The sequence below is a fragment of the Corvus hawaiiensis genome, chromosome 26 (genome assembly GCF_020740725.1).
Source record: "Corvus hawaiiensis isolate bCorHaw1 chromosome 26, bCorHaw1.pri.cur, whole genome shotgun sequence".
Taxonomy (NCBI): Eukaryota; Metazoa; Chordata; class Aves; order Passeriformes; family Corvidae; genus Corvus; species Corvus hawaiiensis.
Window position 1 is genome coordinate 2,221,070 of NC_063238.1, and position 19,439 is coordinate 2,240,508.

General features: G+C 36.6%; 1 protein-coding gene across 2 annotated transcripts in view; it reads right to left on the bottom strand.

The window, feature by feature from the left end:
* Positions 1–19,439, bottom strand: part of PRKDC (protein kinase, DNA-activated, catalytic subunit) — an 82,772-nt gene that overhangs the window by 36,199 nt on the left and 27,134 nt on the right. For both annotated transcript variants that reach the window (XM_048286567.1, XM_048286566.1), the window contains 22 exons: positions 18,787–19,041; positions 17,504–17,730; positions 16,612–16,820; positions 16,357–16,489; positions 15,154–15,309; positions 14,789–14,989; positions 13,148–13,333; positions 12,106–12,210; positions 10,951–11,118; positions 10,546–10,673; positions 9,357–9,564; positions 8,044–8,222; positions 6,805–6,973; positions 6,233–6,298; positions 5,700–5,772; positions 5,334–5,482; positions 3,988–4,125; positions 3,668–3,787; positions 2,649–2,792; positions 2,276–2,427; positions 1,581–1,712; positions 1,039–1,150 (listed from right to left, as the gene is read on the bottom strand). In XM_048286567.1, the coding sequence (XP_048142524.1) occupies positions 1,039–1,150; positions 1,581–1,712; positions 2,276–2,427; positions 2,649–2,792; positions 3,668–3,787; positions 3,988–4,125; positions 5,334–5,482; positions 5,700–5,772; positions 6,233–6,298; positions 6,805–6,973; positions 8,044–8,222; positions 9,357–9,564; positions 10,546–10,673; positions 10,951–11,118; positions 12,106–12,210; positions 13,148–13,333; positions 14,789–14,989; positions 15,154–15,309; positions 16,357–16,489; positions 16,612–16,820; positions 17,504–17,730; positions 18,787–19,041 (3,410 nt within the window). The remainder of the gene's footprint in view (positions 1–1,038; positions 1,151–1,580; positions 1,713–2,275; positions 2,428–2,648; positions 2,793–3,667; positions 3,788–3,987; positions 4,126–5,333; positions 5,483–5,699; positions 5,773–6,232; positions 6,299–6,804; positions 6,974–8,043; positions 8,223–9,356; positions 9,565–10,545; positions 10,674–10,950; positions 11,119–12,105; positions 12,211–13,147; positions 13,334–14,788; positions 14,990–15,153; positions 15,310–16,356; positions 16,490–16,611; positions 16,821–17,503; positions 17,731–18,786; positions 19,042–19,439) is intronic.

The following is a 19,439-nucleotide window of genomic DNA, read 5'->3' on the forward strand; positions in this document are numbered from 1 at the left end:
GTGAAAAACAACCAGCAACTTGCAATTAACATCAAAGAAATAAGCCTTGTTGAGGATAAAATTTAGACCACCTTTTCTCATTTATTCAAAACACTGCTTATAATGGAACTTGGAATACTGAGAAAGACTCACGAAGATTTATGAAATATGCTCTACAAACAGTGAAAGAACAACCAGAATGCAATTAAGTGGGAAAAGAAGTAAGGATATAAGGAGAGAAGGAAGAATAAACTACAAGGTCAGGCTAATACTCTACTTAGCCAACAACTTGGTATTTTTGTCTTGAATAGCAGTTATAGAATTATATTTAGGGGGAACACATGATCCTGGCTGCATTTTGTCCTCCTTTTCTCTTACACAATCCAACATGCATTTGTCATTAGATTAGGGATCTTTGAGTGTACATTGCTGTCTGTTGTATCTAGAACCTGTCCATGACATTTTTTTGTGCATGAATTTCCCTAATTTCTCTTTGACCCTGCTGATCTATTTATCCCTAGAACCTCTTCTGGCACCAGTCTACAGAAGTTCACTAACCATTGTGTGAAGAAGTACTTCTAGCATGTGTCTCAAACTGACTTCTGTGATCATCAAGCACAATCCCCTAGTTCTAGTATTGTAGGATTTGGTGAGTAACAGTTTTGCATTCATCTTACCCCTTACCTATAAAAAAACTGGATTCAGATACAGTTATTCAAAAGGTAGCTCCAAACCTCCCAACTTGCTTTTTTTTTTCCTCTTAAAAACCCCCCAATTTTAAAACATACTGCACTAGTATTGCTGGCTGGCAAAAGCTGAACAAAGCCTCAGAAAGAGATCATTCACTGACAGATCCAAAAGAGTAAGGAAAAAATTCTGCACTTAGTCTGCCCTCAAATTCTTTTCCTGTTGAGTTAGTAGTTTAAATCTTTAATTAATCTGTTGGATAAAGACTGTTGAGTTTTAGATACATCCATTTTTGGATATGAATTGAGTAGTCATACAGACGAATATAAAATTAAGACAGGAATGGTCAAACACAAAATACAGTTCACTTACATTTTCTCTCTCAGCAATGTATTGAAGAGCAAGTCCCAACACTTCTGCTGCAGCTGCATAAACTTCTTTATACTTTAGTAAGCCCATGTTGCTGGTCAAAGCTTGAAAATACCTAGCACAAAAGATAGACCTGCTGCAAGCCACTACTCCAGCACACAAATTTAAACTGAAGCAAAAAAATAATCTGAGCTGCCTAGAGTAATAGTGACTGCTTTCAGAAGAGCTGACAGCACAACATGGATTTTCCACTTGCACTGCCTCAAATCCCTGCTTTAGCAATTCCTGACTCCAATAATGTCCACAAAACTGCAACCCTGGGGCCCACCGTAAAAAAGAGTACATTCTTCTAGATATTTTCCAAAATAAATGTGGTCTGCAATTTGTAGCTAGAAAAGTATTACATCTGCCAGATGATAACAAAGGGATGATGGGACAAGGGATTCCAAAGAACAAGCTCCCATACATCGTGCTGACAAATTAAACTTGCTCTCTTTGGCTTAAGATTTTTTCAAGATCATTCACAAAAAATCTGCATTTCTCACCTGACACGATCTATTTCACATTTTGGGTCAAAGGGTGGCATATTGTTAGCAAGAACAATTCCCAGCAGCTGAATTCCCACTGAATTGTCCTTTGTATCAGGGTCTCCACCAGAAAACTTTTCAAATATTAAACTGTTGGATAAAAACACAAAAGCAGTGGTAGACATTAAAACCCCAAAACAGACGCACCCTAAATCACTCACTGTCTGTGTATACAGGGATATATATGCACGTGTACAACCCACCAAAGGGATACTGTCAGAAAGCAGTAAATATTTAGCTTCAATGAAGAAGTTTTTGCAAAGAAACCCACCCCAAAACAACTAAAAAGAGATTGTAACCCCACACAAATGCTTGACGAGTTCTGGAGCATGGCAGATAGCAGAAGTCTTACTAAGAAGGCACCAATATTCAATGATAATATCCAAAACTTCAAATAAAAAACCATCTTTGTAGAGATTACTACTGCTTTTAGTTGCTACTGTCATAATCCTTTACATATTTTCCCATCTCTCTCCTTGTTGCTTTTCAAATTAATCTACAGTCTTTGGAGAGTTTGATTCTGAAGTTCTACTGTCCACTTGAGGGACAAAAAGTTTACTATAGCAGCTGAATTTACCTTCCCATGTCCTTTGATACCCTTCACTTATATTTTTGAAATACTGATAAAAGAAAGCAGTTTTCCAAATGTTTACCTGTAAGGTACGGAGAGACACTTCTTCCAACACTCTATAACTGTCTTTATGATTTCCAGATTGTGTCTGAACACAGCTTTTTTTGGGTGAAAGGCATTTTTCATCAAGAATTCAAGCAATCTGTTAGCTAAAATCTCATCCTTAATATTCCCCTACAAAGACCAGGAGCAAAAATAACCATAGTGACTCCGAGAAGACGTATTTTACGAAACCAAGTAAGTAATCAAGTTATGTTTGAAGTTAATATGTAAAAGAATTGTAAAATGTAAAAGTGGACTGATGCATAAAATTATTTAAGAGCATAAAAACAAACTCAGTCATTCTTTACCAAACAGCCACAATAATAATAAAAATGAATTTCACATTTCCTTACTTTGGGAGTGGCTACACTTGTCCAGGAAAGGATTGTAACTACTATTTCCACTACCATGTAATGAATCCCTTCACCTCCATTATTTCCAGAAACAACAAGTTGCAGCAATGGACCAAGCCAGTGCTTCGCATAAGGCCGGAATACCTACAGAGAATCAATGATAAAGTACAAATTACCCAAGTATGCAGCAACCTGCTGTTCAATAAACATTACAGGTAAGACTGCTAGACCAACCTCTTCAGCACTTTTGCTCAACCCTCGAGGCAACAACCATAAAAAATTTAAAATAAAAAGTATCCATAACTACACTTCTCACTTTTGCTTAGAGACCTTTAACCACAGAAAGTTAATTATTTCACCAGGGCACAGATAGTATGGCTCTCACATAGAAAATCTGTCTGTAGAGGATTTGAAAGAGTATGCCATTCATCTATCCTTCCATTTCAGACAGCTTTACTAAGAAAGTAGCATTAAATGGGTATAAAGTTTCTTGAAATATTTCTGAAATTCAGCATTTTTGGATTTGGAATATTCCAGACAGAACCACTATACTTTAAAATAACTGTATGAAATAGCTTGAGAATGTTTTACCCAAGAATGTGAGCTGGAAAACGTTTCTTCTCAAGCAAAGACACGTTATGCTATCTTAGTACCTTTCTGCAACAAATTTAACTCAAAGCGTTTCTATAAGACTCATCTGTGACCATTAATAAAACACTGTATTTGCTGTGAAGATGGAAAGTATAATCAGCCACACCTTTTGCATAAGTATCAATGAATACATTACTTGTGGTTTCCAGAAGACACATATGGTGGACACCCTCTACTTATAGGAGTATGGGAGAAAAAGTATTAATAATACATTCAAAATACTTGTACTATCTGGAATTTTGGGCCATAAATGCACTCCCTTTTATCACAGCAAACTACTCAATTTGAATGCCCCCAAGGTCTCAGCTGATGAAATATTTTACCCTGCAAGAGTTACACAGTTTATATTATGAAAAAAAATTACTCACATCCTCAGTATTAACAATAAGTTTTGCTATGAAGAGGCGAATATTTAATGGTACTGATGGGTTTTCTAATTTGCCATGAAGAAATTTCATCCAAAGAGGAAGAGCTACTGGAACTGTTCCCTGAAATTTAGACGAGATGAGAAAAAGTCAAATCACTTCTTGCACCAAACAGGCTTACCAAGCCAAAAAGCCCCAAGCTCAAACCACACAGGTTTCACCATAATATAGCGAAAAAAATGAAAAAATGAAAGGATTCAATCATGACTCTCTTTTCTTGGTAGCGTTAATGGAAAAATGCCAACTTTTTAGCTAATACTGGCCTCCTCCACTTTGGGTGTGATCTGGTTCCTCTGCATATGTTTAATCAGAGTGGTCATAGAAGCCATACATTCATGTTGGTTGAATTCATCCATTTCCAGTTCCATCTCATCGTTTAAAACCTTGTATTCTGTGGGCTCCTTAATTTAAAAAAAAAAAAAAAGCGTTACTATGATTAATAACAACACTGCATTTTATTTTAAATCCCAATCATGCCATGAGTCATCCTGATCTCATCTGTGCTTAGATTTCACTACACACTTGGTGTGTGCAACACGGAATACATCAAATGTATTGTTCAAACAGACACCTCCCAAATGCACGCAGCAGATCTGCACGTCCTTTACCTTTTGTGCCGACAGATGCCAACTTTATGTTACTCTGACTTTACTACCTGCCAGGACAGGTGTGGCAAATGCTGAAAGCAGAGGAGGAGTTAAGCTGAACCTCACAGAAATGATTTCATTTCATAGCTCAAAGAATGCGTTAACACATGAGGAAAAGCTCTACTTCATTGGATGTGTTGTTTCACATTGACTAGCATCTGCAGCAGCTCTTTTCAGGGACACAGAGTTAATCATAAAAGAAAATTGTTTCGTTAGAAATTACAAAATTACTAGGCAAACTAGAAGCGTATTTTCTATCTTGCTTAACTTCCCTGCAGCTAAAACACCTCCTCGCTCCAAAACATGGAAACAGTTTATCTTCACCAGTGTTAACAGTTATTTTGACAGATTGTGTCTTCAGTGTCTATGATACTTTTACAAGCTGTCTGTTTCACAGCAGGTATCTTATTCTATCAGCATTAGGGCTAGTGAGACATCTTTTGATTGCAGAAGGAACACAACTTCAAGTCTTCAAAGAACAGCATTTAATATCTCCCAAAAGCAACAGTTAAATACAAGGTGCCACAACAGAAAAGCAAAAACAATTGTTTGATTATTTATTCCATGCAAATGATACAGCCAGTTCTGTCACAGACCAAAAGAGGGCAACGATGAAACCTGATGGCTAACAGCAAAACACAACCATCAGAGGATGTGCCTGAGTGCAGTCACAAGCCATCACTTTACAACTCAGGCTGGACTTCATTCACACTGCTCAGCTTTAGAAACCCAATAGGGCATTGTTTTTCTCCAGCTGTAGACACTGGAGAGAAGAACTAAGAAAAGTGACTGACAGAAAACAGCTCAAGTCCCCTCCATCATCTTCTGGAGGAACTCATTCTCAATCAGGTAGCACAAATATAGAAGACTAGAAATTTCTCTTTCTCAACCCCAATAAACGTATGCAATTGCTCAAAAGCATAAAACTTGTCTTTCTCACAGCCCATAAGTCATTAAATTACCTTTCTCCTGAAACGAGTGCTGCTAGCTGTGACATCTTGGGAACTATAAGAAAAACCTTGGACTCCAGTAGAAAAATCAAACTGACTCATTTCTTCACTCAAACTGCTATCCATCATGTATGATGAAGAAGCTAAATACTTGGGCTCATCTAAACAGGAGAGAAGAACAGTCCATTAATCAAGGTAATTACAAGCTTTTACTGCCCACTAAAACTTGAGGGTAGGTGGGAATTGATTGTTAGATGACATACATTGAATGCTTTTATTTGTTCCTGCTACTGTAGAAGCCAACTAAGAACACATCAAGAAACACTGTAAGAAAGGTAAGAAAGCATTTCTTTCATTGCCATAAATAAACTTTCATACCCTGGCTGCTATTCCCTGCATCCCTGGCCTCCTTCCTAATAGCAATGTACCGCTTCTTCCTTTCCAGAGGCACCTAAACAGCAAGAAATAAAGTTCTAATTACTTAATTTTAAAAAAATAGTTAATTAGTTAAAAAAAAAAAATTACAGTTTATTTACACTTATTTATTTACTGGGATACAAAAAAAAAAGATCAAAACCATTTAACATGAATGGAAATCTCATGTTGTAAATGATTATTTAGTGCTAAATGAAAACAACAGAATTTTTTATTCCTACAGCTGTTCACTGTCAAAATAAATACACTAAAAAGTATGTTAAAAGTATACACACTGCAGGTCCGTTACAAATTTCAGGTCTGGATTTCTCTCAGAAAAATGTATTTTAAATCATTAGAGGAATACTCCATTTTTTGTATCCGCTACAGAACCCTCTTTCTCCATATGTGAGAACTGACCTGGTCTTCAGTAACTACACTGTTAACTCATACCCTTTTTTTACTTGGAAATACTAAAGGCCAGAAATTTCACTCACCTCAATTTCAACAGGAAATGTATACTGACGCTTCAGGTCTATCAAATTTTCAAAAATCAGCAAGTTCTGCAAACCGAAGCATGTTTGGAAATAGCAAAATTATAATGCTGCACACAATAACAATTGCTTTGAATGTATTTCTTCTTTAAGGAAATTCAACAGATCAATGTACAACATAGGAAGTATGGCATGTTTTCTCTTCTACATCAGTACTCTAAGAAGAATTTTGCTATTTAACTACTCAAGAATTCACGGCACATAATATGCTCTGTAAAAAGGTCTCTCTTATTCAAGTACATTCCAAGCCTTGGAGAACTTAAACAATAGGGGCTTTTCCCTCATATTTTAGAAAATCAATTGGGAGTGGAAGGAAAACAGTATTACTACTTCACTCACTCCCAAACAGTTGGTAAAACTGTCATCAGCTACCACTCCTTCTATTGCCTCACTGGGTAGTTTGTTAGTATAATTGCATGTCGTTCAGGTTTCATTCTTTGATTTATTGCAATCAGGTAACATCACTTTGTGTCTCATGCTCTGGAAGCCTTCTAACAGCAACAAAAGCTTCTCACCTTTTCTGATTTTTCTGAAAAAAGAAAGCCTTGATAAAATTTACTTTCAGTGAAGACACAACTGATGACAGCAATAGCACAATTATATGCTGCACAGTGATACTGTCTCCTCTTCTCCAGCAGTTGACTCTCTCCTGCCATATTTTCTGTAAATGCATCGTAGCATGACCTTGAAAACAAACAGGCAAGAAAACACCATTAGAAGTCTTTTATTAAGCAGTACAAGAAGAGTTCCAATCAGAGACCAGTGAATCAACAGAATTTCAAGGGAGCAGTATCCGATTAAATCACCTCAGACTTGTTCAAGTATTCTGCAGGTAAATGGAACCAAAATGGAACCATTCAGCAACGACAAAGAAAACTTCCCCAACTATTTACACAGGAGTCCTTAATGTCAGGAATATGATGACAGGTAATGTTCAGGTAAGATGAATACATGTTTTGATGCATACATAAATTTCTCTCATGGTCCTTTGCCAAGAATTATGAATGGACACGCATGCTAAGGTATTTTATGGATTAGCTGAAGAAAACCAGTTTAGATGTGATTTTTAAAGGTCTTTGGCAGAAAGCCATTTATAGATCTGCAAATCATAGCCAAGAAATTCTTTGAAGTCCTCATAGGACATAGTATGGTAAAACAAAAATTAAAACAAAACAAAGCAAACAGCAATTCAGGCATCTTCTCGTTTTCTCTGAATATTAAACAAACTAAACAATACTAATTAACATACATATCTAGTACTTATCTTTTGTCCCCCTTTGCAGTGATGATTAAGCCAAACTACTCCTACTGGGTGTGCTGCTGTATTATGAAATGTAAATGAAAATCCATCCTGTCTTCTCATCAATCATATCAGTATCAGTTTTACAACACAGAACCATACTCCACATGAAAGTGTGAGTATGCTGAAACTGAAGTTGTGAAAACACAAATTAAAGGCCAAGAATCATACTGAAGAGGTGAAATAAATGCACAGGCTTAACAAATTAAAAAAAGAAAAGGACAAAAGCAGGGGCAAAAGTTATCCTGACATAGGACTGTAAGTTTACACTGCAGATCATGCTATCAATGCAAACTCAATATTGTGTATTTCATTTAAAATCAAAAGTTATGTAAGAGATGACATTTACCCTTGAATAAATCCATCTTCTGCTTCATATGGCCTACTTAAAAAAAGCAAATCTGGCCAAAACCTAACGAGAAACATAAAGTAATAAAATAAACAATAGTCTTACTTTATTAATGTCTTGGTAAGTTCATTTCCTTCTACACTCATGGAGCCACAGTAAGCTTGGTTAATTTTAGAGTCCTTGGAGTAAACTTCCTCTTTTGAAAGTCGCACATACATCACTTCTAGCAGCTTGTAATACCCCATTTTCTTGGTGACTTGTTTATCAAAAGTATATTCATGGGACTGGAAACAAATAAGCAAAATTTGGATCTTGTCCTTTCTAAATGGTTCCACAGTTACTTTAAGGTTCTCTTAGACAGCCTTTAGCTTACTTCTACCTTCTAAAAGAGGAAAGAGCTGACAATAATAAAAGACTGACAGACTCTGAGTTCCTGTGTAGTACAGTTATTAAAACTGTGTTGACCCATGTTTGTCTGGTGAGCTGTGTTAACTACAATTGACCTAAATTATTATAAGGATACTGGAGGAAAATAAGCAGAGTACCAAGTGACAGCTCAGCTTCACAACACATGTAAGCAAAACTCACACCTGTCACTATCCTTGGTATCATTCAATTCATGAGTTTCTTTCTGCACCTCATTTTGGTACCAACATTTACAGCAACAGGAACATGGTGGGGGTGACCCTACATAAATCTTAGTTTTAGCCTTTTGTTTCAATAACTATTACTAAACACGGGTCATTTCAGCATCTTGCTCGTCCTACTGCCTTTGAACATCTGCACCAGAAAAACCATGGGAGTGAAGAACTATAGCAAGAGCAGAGACCTCCACTGGCAACAAGATCATTGCACACAACTGTATTCTTAAATTGGAAGACAGCCTGTAAATAGAGAAAGGAAGAACTGTGCTCCTAATCCCTTGCAGAAGAATCTTTGCAATGATTACAGATGTATTTCTTTCTCTAAAAGTAATGTACCTAATTTCAGAGCTTTCATTATAGAGGTTGAAAACCTCTCCAAAAATGTAGTAACAGGCTACAATTTTACACAGCTTTTATATTTCGAGGTTAAAATGGGTTTTTGCTTTTGACAGAACTTCAGACCCCTTTAGATATATATAGCTAACATTCCAACTTCAATTTTTATACACAATAGATATGCAAACATGCATTAACTCCAAAGGAAGAGAGTGTTGGGGAATAAAGAAAAGCTTATCAATATAAAGAAAAGCTTATCAATAACAATCAAATTATATAACTGGCACATGCTTCTGTTCCAGGATACAGAAAACTAGAAAGGAAACCCGTTTTATCAGTGTTTCATTCGAAGTTAAGCAAAATGTACATACCAACATCAACATTTTATTAGACCTTCCCTAACCCTAAAAAAAATAATTTAAAAAAACTAATTCATACCTTTGTAAACCTAGAATTAAGTGTATCCATAGCCTCTACTATAATCTTGCCAAAGAATTCTCTCAGTGCATCCAAGCTGCAGTGCCACAGGAGAGTGAGGAGGGACCGATCCACAAATGCTTGACGAGCAGTATTTGAAAGAAGTTCTTCATTTCGGAACATTTTGTGAACAGTGTCCAACAGTATCACTTGTTTGTCAGTGGTGCTCCTAAACAAGATGGAAATCTCAAGATGAAAACTCTTTTACCAGACTTCACTTAAAATCTCAAATCCTTAGGACTTTTAAATTTTTTACTGTCTGCATTCATACCCTCTTGGATTATCCTACAAGACATGCAAGATCAGGTTGAACCACCAAGCATTACGCACCTCTCAAAAAAACCCACCTCAGCTTCTTAGGCTGCAAGAGATGGCAAACTTGTTTGTGTATCTTTAATAATTTAATCCTAAAGCAAACATTAATTTTCTCAGGTCCTTTTCACTGAGAAACCTAAAAAAAATATATATATTATCTGGAACATGTGAAGGATGTTGGCAAACCAAAGGAAAAAAAAGAGCTGTGGCTATCAAGCATTCCACTACCAGATGATCTGTTGTTCTGAATAATTTTACTAAAGCTAAAGATTCAAAAATGGGATTTGGGCATAAGGTAAATGACTTTTTCAGGAAATAACATGCTCCACAATTGTGGAGCCCATCAAAACCGGAATGTTGGTTTTGGAAGAGATACTGAATACCTCTTCTGTGGACAGAGCATGTTTGAGTCTACAATTTAACACCCTGGAAATATTCAAGTAAGTAAGTGCATTGTTGTAGTTTCGAAGGGGTCAAACAAATGAATTCTCTGTCAATTTAAGTACTATCAACTTAAGTGATCATATAGGGATAGCAAATATATAACAAACAAGTACTATTGTCAACTGGATTCTCTCAGAACAAGCTTATTTACAGAAGGCTTTCCAAATTCGCACAGGCACTGGACGCGTAATCTGGAAACTGGTGCCACTTGTTCACACTTCGGAAATACTTTGAAAATGTGAAGACAAAAGCAAAACCTGAATTAAAACTATTATGCAAAACTTTATAGTGTAAATCATCACTCTTATAAGGACAATAAAATACAAGAAGCACATTTGCTTCAGCAAAAATTCAGTGAGAACAAGCACAAAATCCAGTGGACTAAACCAACCTTCTGGAAATTCTTTTGAAGCTGGCTTGAAATAAATCCTCCATGAAATGTCTGTGATCCCTACAGAGGATTTCTGTCATCAGTTGCAACAACATTGGACTCTGAGACAACTCTAACGCATCTAAAAACTGAAGAAGAAGCAACATGTAACATGAAGAGCAACACTGGATCAGATCACTTCCATCTAATGATTAATACTGATCAGAAGCAGATGCACAGAAGTGTGTGCTTATTTAATGTGCTTCTGTAGATTCAATTTCTGGATAAAGATGTAACCCAGAAACAGGCAAGCTGATCCCCTCATGTGAGCTCAGAAAATCTCTCTTTAATTCCAGATCCTCTGAAACATTGTTTCTAGACACAGTTCACTTCAGCTTCTAATTATGTTTTGTTAAAAATACTGACCTTCTTAGTGCAGTCTACATAGTTATTGTGCTTCAAAGTTCCTTTGGGAAACTCATCAGACCTCATGGGAAAATTGAAAGCTACAAGTTGATCCAGAGCATTCTTAAGGTCACTAAGCTTTTCTCCTGTCAAATTAGTGAAGAACGGGAGAATTATCACTGCTTGGCCCTGAAGAAAAAAAATAAACAAACATAAAAAAGATACAGTTTCATACTAAAAAATAAGTTATTCCCTCACTATGGAGCCAGGTGAACAGGACCACAAAACAGCAGCAGTGTCTGTTTTCACCGATTCAATGGCTCAGTGTACTAATAAAAATATGTTATGTAGCTGCTCATCTTTTCAGATACTGGTTGAGAGAACAGCCTTTAACTGTCAGGTCACTGCTGAGTGAGAGTTAAAAGCTAATTAATATCTCATGGCTGACATGGCTATGAATAATATCTCATTGCTCTTTTAAGCAACCATTCAATCTCATACAAGTCACTGATTTAATGCATCATCTTGCAGCCAAAGCAAAATCCCGAACTTTATTTATTTTGAATGCATAGGAAAGTACAAAACTCTGTCTAATTAAAGGCAGGCTGACTGAGAAGCAACTATGCAAAACGTTCATAAGTATAAAATTTTTTATTATTCTAGTCCAACCTTTATGCTCCAGCATCTTTCATAACTCACACTTCCACTCTGCCGTACTTTATCTCCCTCTCCTGCCCAAGCTGCACATAGCAGCTACTCCATTAGTACTGGTCTCACACTTGCAGACACAGACATTCAATCTCGACAAATATTCATAATATGAGCTGTAGGAATTGCCACTCCTTGCTAAAAGCCTGATTAGCTGTCATTTCTCCAGTGAACACCTGGGAGTTCAAGACAACTTGCAACTGATGGTAATTCTTCTTCCTAACAATTACATTCCTTTCTTTTGATCAAGGGAGAAAAAAAGAGCACCTTAAACCAAGACATGACATCTGGGATAGTGCCTTCTGTCTGAAGAACAAAAAGGATGACTTACAGGTTTTAGGATGTTGAACAGAAGAATAAAAACCCGTAAGTCTGTGATAAAAATTAAGCCAAATAACAGAGAATTCCATGAACAACTAACATTCTAACCTGGGGAGGGTAGGGAAGCTGAAGAAGTGAGCAATTTACCTTAAGATTTAAGCCTAAATTCTGATCAATAAGTAGACTGGTATAGGTATTAAAAACAGCTGTAAATGCTTCATGATTGGTATTGAAAGAAACTGAGGAGTCTATCTGGAAAGACAAAAGAAATAAAAAAGTTAGTTTGGGTTTTTTTTAACTAGTCAAAGAGATTTGTATTAAGGAATAATCAAAAGCCCTTGAGCTAGATTTATTTATTTCCAAAACCACACTGAATTAACAGAAACCACATACAGAGTAATTTTGGTTTTAAAAGAAGAACTAGAAAAGCTCCTACACAGTATAAACAAAATCATAATGTTGGATATTTTTCAATTCAAAAAAATATTAAGTTCCTTCTGAAAGCCGAATTTCCTACTGGTCAGTTCACTGCCAGCTAATACAGCAATACAGTTCACATTCTGTGTCCCAACACATACCTGTAAAACAATTCAAATTTAAAATAATTAAATTATAAAAAATAAAAATTCTGCTCAACAGTTGATCTTTGAGCATCTTTGTGGACAACTACTTTTACAAGTTCCCACAAAAATCCCAAAAGGATAAGTAGATAATTATGTTTTCAAAATAAGGGGAAAAAAAACCAGACCAAAATCTCAATGTCACAAAAATTAAGTGTTTAAAATAAAGATAATTCTGCAGTCTGTTAATATGGGTAGAACTCCTCCACTGTGACTTTCTGGATGCCAACATGACAAAGAATGTTATCAGAGGCTGCTCAGAGTTCACTCTCTCTACTTCTACCAATTCTCCAAAAGGAAAAGAGGCAGCTAAACAAGAGCAATTAAATGAGAACAATTAAAAAAAAAAAAAAAATGGTGGTAGGGGGAAGAAGAGCAGTATCTAGTAATTTCCACCTGTCCCAAAATTTTTTGTCCTTTGCTAATAAAAACTCAGATTCTAACATTGTCCAACTTTTCCCTTTTTTCCCCAAACATAAAACATTTGACTTAAACAGCATTTCTTGAAAATAAGATGCAATCCCTATATAACTAGAAAGGTTACCTGAATTTTATAAAGCAGTGCATACCTGCAGAACTTTAGCCAGCAGGGTCAAGACTGCCATTTTGCTCTCAGCAGATGAACCTTTGGCCCACCAGCTGTCCAGTTTCTCCCAGTTTCTCAGCACAGCTGTCACCAGTTTTGCTCCTTGCTGCTTGCGCACAGCACGGTCCCTAAAACTCTGATCTAACATGCCATTCAAAATGCTCCCAACCTGTAAGGAAAAGCAACAGGTAAGATTCTTGCATCCCAAATGAAAGGGTGATAGGATCACTTCAGTGGTATGGGCAGTCATAAAAAAGAAGAATCACAAAGCAATGCTAGATTTAAATCTCAAAAGGATGCAGAAGAAAGGTCTCTGCAGGAAATTAAAAACACACCCTTCTCAAAAGAAAAGGCGCCTCTCCAATTTATTCCTGTTTCAGAGAGCAGTGCAGCAATTAGTTCCGATACCTTTTGTGTATATATGGAGAAATAAATGATAATCCAGAATAAAGATCAATACTTGGTAATTTTAGTAAATGCGAAGTTGAAAAATAGCACATATGCTAACTTATTCACATCCATTTTGAAAAGAAAAACAACCCTTGCATAGCAGGTATGAACTAAGTATGCTTGAAATCTTTTTTCTTTAAAAACTGTTAGTCACTATCATCAATCAGATAGACTTAAAAGAGTTAATGTATTATGGCATGCTCCACACCAGAAACACGAGATAATCATCACCAGAAAGAGCCTTTTAAAACATACACATTCCTCTACAGTTTAACTGAACAATTTTTAGTATGACCAAAAATGATGCTGCAAGTGTTTTAAACTACTACTTGGATGCAGCACATCTAAGCATAACATTTGGGATTATAAAAGAGCCAATTATTTTAAAAGGATGATTCTACTTTGCTGAGCATCTTTTAAATCAAAAGGAAAAGCAGGCTTTCCATCTGTCTTTTTGACCCTTCTGTTATCAGAAGCAGTGAAGGAAGGCTTCTCAGATCGAAGCTTCCTTCATGGCACTAAGTTCTATAAGTGCAGTAGACAAACAGGAAGAAGCCTGTTGAGCCAAACAAGCAGTGCTGAGACTGAGTACATGACAAAGTATTTATTTCAGCTCAGGAGGGTTGTGTGTGTGTATGTCTTTCTTTTTAATACTCTGATCTAGCTCTACCCTGGTCCTGTGGACTAAATGCCCATTAGTAGCTGGAGTTTGTTTTTCAGTTTAGTTTTATCCAAAACAAATCCAAGCCACATGCGCTGGGACCATTCTGCAATGAAAATCAAAGCACAGTAAATGGGTCCCTCCTTTGAAAGAACATTTTTCATCTGAAATACTATGCAAAGACATCCTGAAATACATAGATTTCAGGATAGGTAATACGTAAGCACTTGCCACTCAGTTTGATGTGAGATCGTGGAGTAATGCCAGTTTGCCACAGATCATGAAGGTAGTGCCAGTAGGTCAAGACAAAAAAACCCCAAAAGCCAAACCAAAAACTATCAATGCATTGCTGTCTGAAATTCAACCCAATTCACTTTTTTCCCCACTACACACCCTATCTCTAACAAAAATACAATTGTTACTTCTAACATTCCCTTTTGACTTTGTCCTTTTAAAGACTAAGTCCAAAACATTCCCTTTTGACTTTGTCCTTTTAAAGAGTAAGTCCAATACCATTTGAGGATTGCTGACAGATGATTCCATAAGTGGGACTATCACATCCAGGTTTTCCAGCAGCTGTTGATTGATGGTTTCTGAGAACAGGCTGTAGAAATACTGTCCATGAGAGAAATTCATCAGGTGGTTCTGGGATGCTCCTGATAGTGGCACAGATAACACTACTGTGTTCAACAGCAGACTTACTAGCTCCTCACACTGTGAAAATTAAGGTATAGAGACAAGAGTTATCTCAAGGACATTACATTTCACTTAAAAATTTCTTAGAAAAGCACATGATTTTTTTTTTAAAGCTATCATCCCAAACATATTTATTTTGTTTATTTTATTTTGAGTATTGAAACTGGAGAACCATGTCCTACCTGCTCATCAATAGCAAAGGCCAGCTGCAGGAGCCTATCAGCTAATTGCTTACTGCTGATGTCTAATGATGGAAGGGATATCCTTTCACCCCCAGGTGCAATGCCTTTATAAACAACTGAAAGAAGCTTGGAGCCAACTAAATGAGGCCCTTCATCCTATGGAAACCAAAAAAGAAGTGACAATCAATAAAAGCTGAAAAAAGGCATTCCAATCCATCTGTATAGTTAATTAAAACACTTGAACTGCCAATCATTTCCTTATAAAGCAATGCAAATACAGCATGACAAGACACCTTTCTAACTCGGGGATAACATTTTAAATGAGACAACCCTATTGTGCACAAAGTTCAGAACAAACTAACAGTAATTTGAAAATCTTCCCAATATTCTGATCCTCCTCCACCTTCTCAGGTTTACTTGACTACAGAAGTAAAATGAACAGCTAAGTCAGGATGGGTGGGACACAAATGGTAAACCATGTGGCTCCTTGATTATCACTATACTGCAATCAGAGATCTAGATTTGGTTGATATAGAGGATGGATAGCACACAGAAATGAAATATTTTGTTACTTGTTAGTTTTGCTCAGCCTTGTTAAGCCTGATTCACAAGTTCTCAGTCTTTGTGGCTGTTGCATAACCTGATTTCCTTCAATTGCCCAAAGCAGAGATTTACTACAATCAGAAACTTAGTAGAAGGAATTTGAGTAATTTAGCCTACATCCTCACACTTCAGAGCTCTTTATCCTGTTTTCCTGCAATTCAGACCCACTATGTTGCTTCTGATCAGACAGGACATATTCCTTTCCTAATTTCCCTCATCACTTTGAACGGTCTCTGTGTAAAAGCTGTTAAAAAAATGCCTCCTTTATAGGATAGTTAATCCTGATTTTTGAGCTTTCAGTCTTGTGAAGCTCACTGAAAGGAAGCTTGAGAATCTACATTCTGATTTCCAGAGTCTGGAGCCAACCAGAGAAAGGCTAATATAATTTTAAAGGTTGTTCAAGCTTTTTGTGCTACTAAGATTTGTAGAATAACCATAAAACATTTATTTTTGATCCCATTCAACACTAGCTTTTCACTGTTGATCTCATTTTAAACAACTTCATCTGATCTGTTCTCTCTTTATATCATGGTTTTTTACACAGGAAAAGCTCTTTACAATACACAAATGTTCACTATTATTTTCTGTATTAACAATTACCTGACCATGAAGAACGGAATGAAGCAGGCCAGATTTCTGGAGCTGCTTGCAGGCAGAAAGGACAGCACTAAACCTAACTTGATCAAAACGTGCCTCTGAATTAAAGAGATCAACAGAATAAAGGTCCTCAAGGCTAGAGAGGAAAGAGAAGCAATAATGTTACATTAGTGCATCCACAGACAACATTATTTACTTTCCATTTCTCACAGTGAGTGTTTGTTCTGGACTCATGCTTACCAGAAAGCCCCTACTTACCTCTGTGGTGTGATTCTTTTTTTTATGCACAGTTTCAAAGATTCCTGATAGGGAGATCTCATCAGAGCTTTCATGAGTCTTACTGAGATATCTGGGAGGTTTTTCATGACTTGCACATCAGCTGTGTTAAAGCCTACATGTGATGGATCACACACTGTCATCACCACAAGCTCTATGAAGCTTGCATTTAGCAGTTTCTTCTCAAGCAGCTGGAAGGAAAAAAACCATAAAATAAAAACTTGAAAAATTAATTTAGATTTCTCTATTTAATTCTTCATAACTTACCATTAATCCTATCTAAAATGAAAACAAACATGAAACAGTACCTATTCTCACTGACTTTCCCTATTGAAATGTCTGACTTTCAATCATTTATGCTAATGCACAGAAATGAGGTATCTATAGAAATAGACATAGGATATATGCTATCCCATCAAACTGCAAGTAAGACCTTTTAAACCACATAGGCCTGTTTCAGTCCTGACTATACACCTGTAAATCCTGATGTACACCTCTGTACACACTATCAGAGAGATTTGCTGAAGAGACAATCACAGTCTCAGAACTAAACTTGGCAGTGTAAATTTCCTAAGAGACTCAGAAGTACTACACTTTATATAGTTAAATATGGTTTATATTGCATCAAATACAGACACCAATAGAGGGACAAATAGAGAAAGTGAGATAGAGGAACCTGAATATCTATACTGAATTCAAGAAAGGCAGATTGTGTTAATTCTTTCTGCCTTTTAAGCAGCTACCACCTCCACACATTTAATGCCATCAGGAATCATACAGGAACTAATCATTGCAAGTACTCCATATACAGAACACATATATTTAACCACATATAAAATTTGAATCTTTTATCCACTACAGATATCAGAGCTACCTCCCAGAAATCCTGCTGGCACATTTCCAGGATCACGGTGACAAACTCCATGATCCGGACGATAATGGTACACTTGCTGTAGTTGTACATGTCTCTCTCCTGTGGACTGAACGTGCTGCCTTTCAAACTGCAGTCAAAGCACTGCTCTGCTGCGTGGATATCATGCAAAGCAATAGTGTCAAGGAAGAACTGCACGGCTTCCAAGAACGAGGAGCTTTCATTTACACCTAGAAAGAATCACACTTAGTTGAAATGATACAGCAGCTCTCAATTTAAAAATATTGTCATTCTTCCATGACTGTTTCATGCTTGGAAGAAAACAGTCAAATTGAGATGACAAAGAGAGATGAACATCTCACACCAGTGTTTTCTGAAAGCTCTATGCCAGTTCTAAATATTACCATTCTGGGCAATAGAATAGCAGGGCAGCTTTGTACTTAGTGATCACTCCAGAAACTGACCACTACAAGCACTGATTAATGATGATGATGATGATGATGTAGGCTCACATAATGAAATGGATAAAAAATTTAAATCCCTACTTTTGCATGACTTAGCTTTATGTTAGCTGCATCCAGCAATGATCTTACAGTACTGTTTTAAACCAAGAGAGACATAACACTGACAGACAGACCACCTGAAACTTGTACAAGACTATGAAACTGTACTATCGGTGAACAAAAGCATTTTGTTTAGACTTGCAAGAATAATTGAAAGAAAAACCTTTTGGCAGACCCAATGGCTAAACAAGGTGTTAATTATTTTACCTGATCAAAATTCAAACACAGGGCTTTTGGACCTGATGCAATTGATGCATCAGGAACTGAAGAAAGGTAACATGTACAGGGCTTGAATTAAAAAGATGACTTCTTTCACTGTTTTCTGGTAGCTTCCTCCAGATATTAATAAAGAGCAGGTAAAAAGCTTTGGACAGATTTAAAGAAAAATATGATAAAAATCTATTGCTCTTCTGAGCAGTGGGATTTTAGCTGTACAGAATAATTTTTGAAGATGAGATAGAGTAAAAGAAGTTGCTGATAAGTGGATGACTCAGAAATGCAAAGATGCATTTCTAAGGCTAAAAAGAAACATTTTAAGATTCACAGTACTTCACAAAAAAACCCCCATCCCATTACAGCTGTCATTGGAAAACTTTGGGAGAGTTTGTAAAACCATCTATTCTACATTTGAAAAAAAAGCTTCCAGTCCAAGTTAAGAACTCATCTTGGGTGGGCTTTGTGTAACACACACGAATGAACCCAATGCAACATTTAATCACTCACCCAGTATTTCATAAGGTTTGATCATCTGCAGCTCAAAGAATGTATTGTAGCAATCCAGTGCTGCTAAGAACATGTCCATCCACTGCATGACAGCCTGTAAACTGAAGGGTTCCTGCATACCACGGAGAGTTGGCTGAGAAAGGATCCCAGATGGACTTTTGGCATCGGTGCCACCTCCTTCAAATTTGTTAATGAGGAAAGAAACACCTCTGCTTTTTAGAGTATCAGCCAGCCAAGAAGATGGAGACTTATTTCCTGAAAAAAAACAGAAACAGAAATATAAATTCTCTAGGAAAAACACATTTCAAACTAGCAAGGAACTAGAGGCAGATGAACTAACACACTCAAACTTTGTGATTTAAACTGTGTCTTCTAGCAGAGAAGGTATTGGTTCTGCTTTAGCCTCGGTCACATTCCTAAAATTACTCATAAGGAAGAGGCCAACTTTTAAGACATTCACAGTTCCCCATCAACAAATTTTGCTTTTTTTTAGCTGGATACAACAGTAGCTTTGGGCCTGGAAGTAAGTTTGCAATAAAAGCCTCTTCTACATCCAAAAACATCCCTCAAGCCCTGAGGTCTTCACGGTACCCGATTTGCAGTATAAGCAACTACTCAGTTTCTATTTAACAACACTGAGTGAACAGATATTT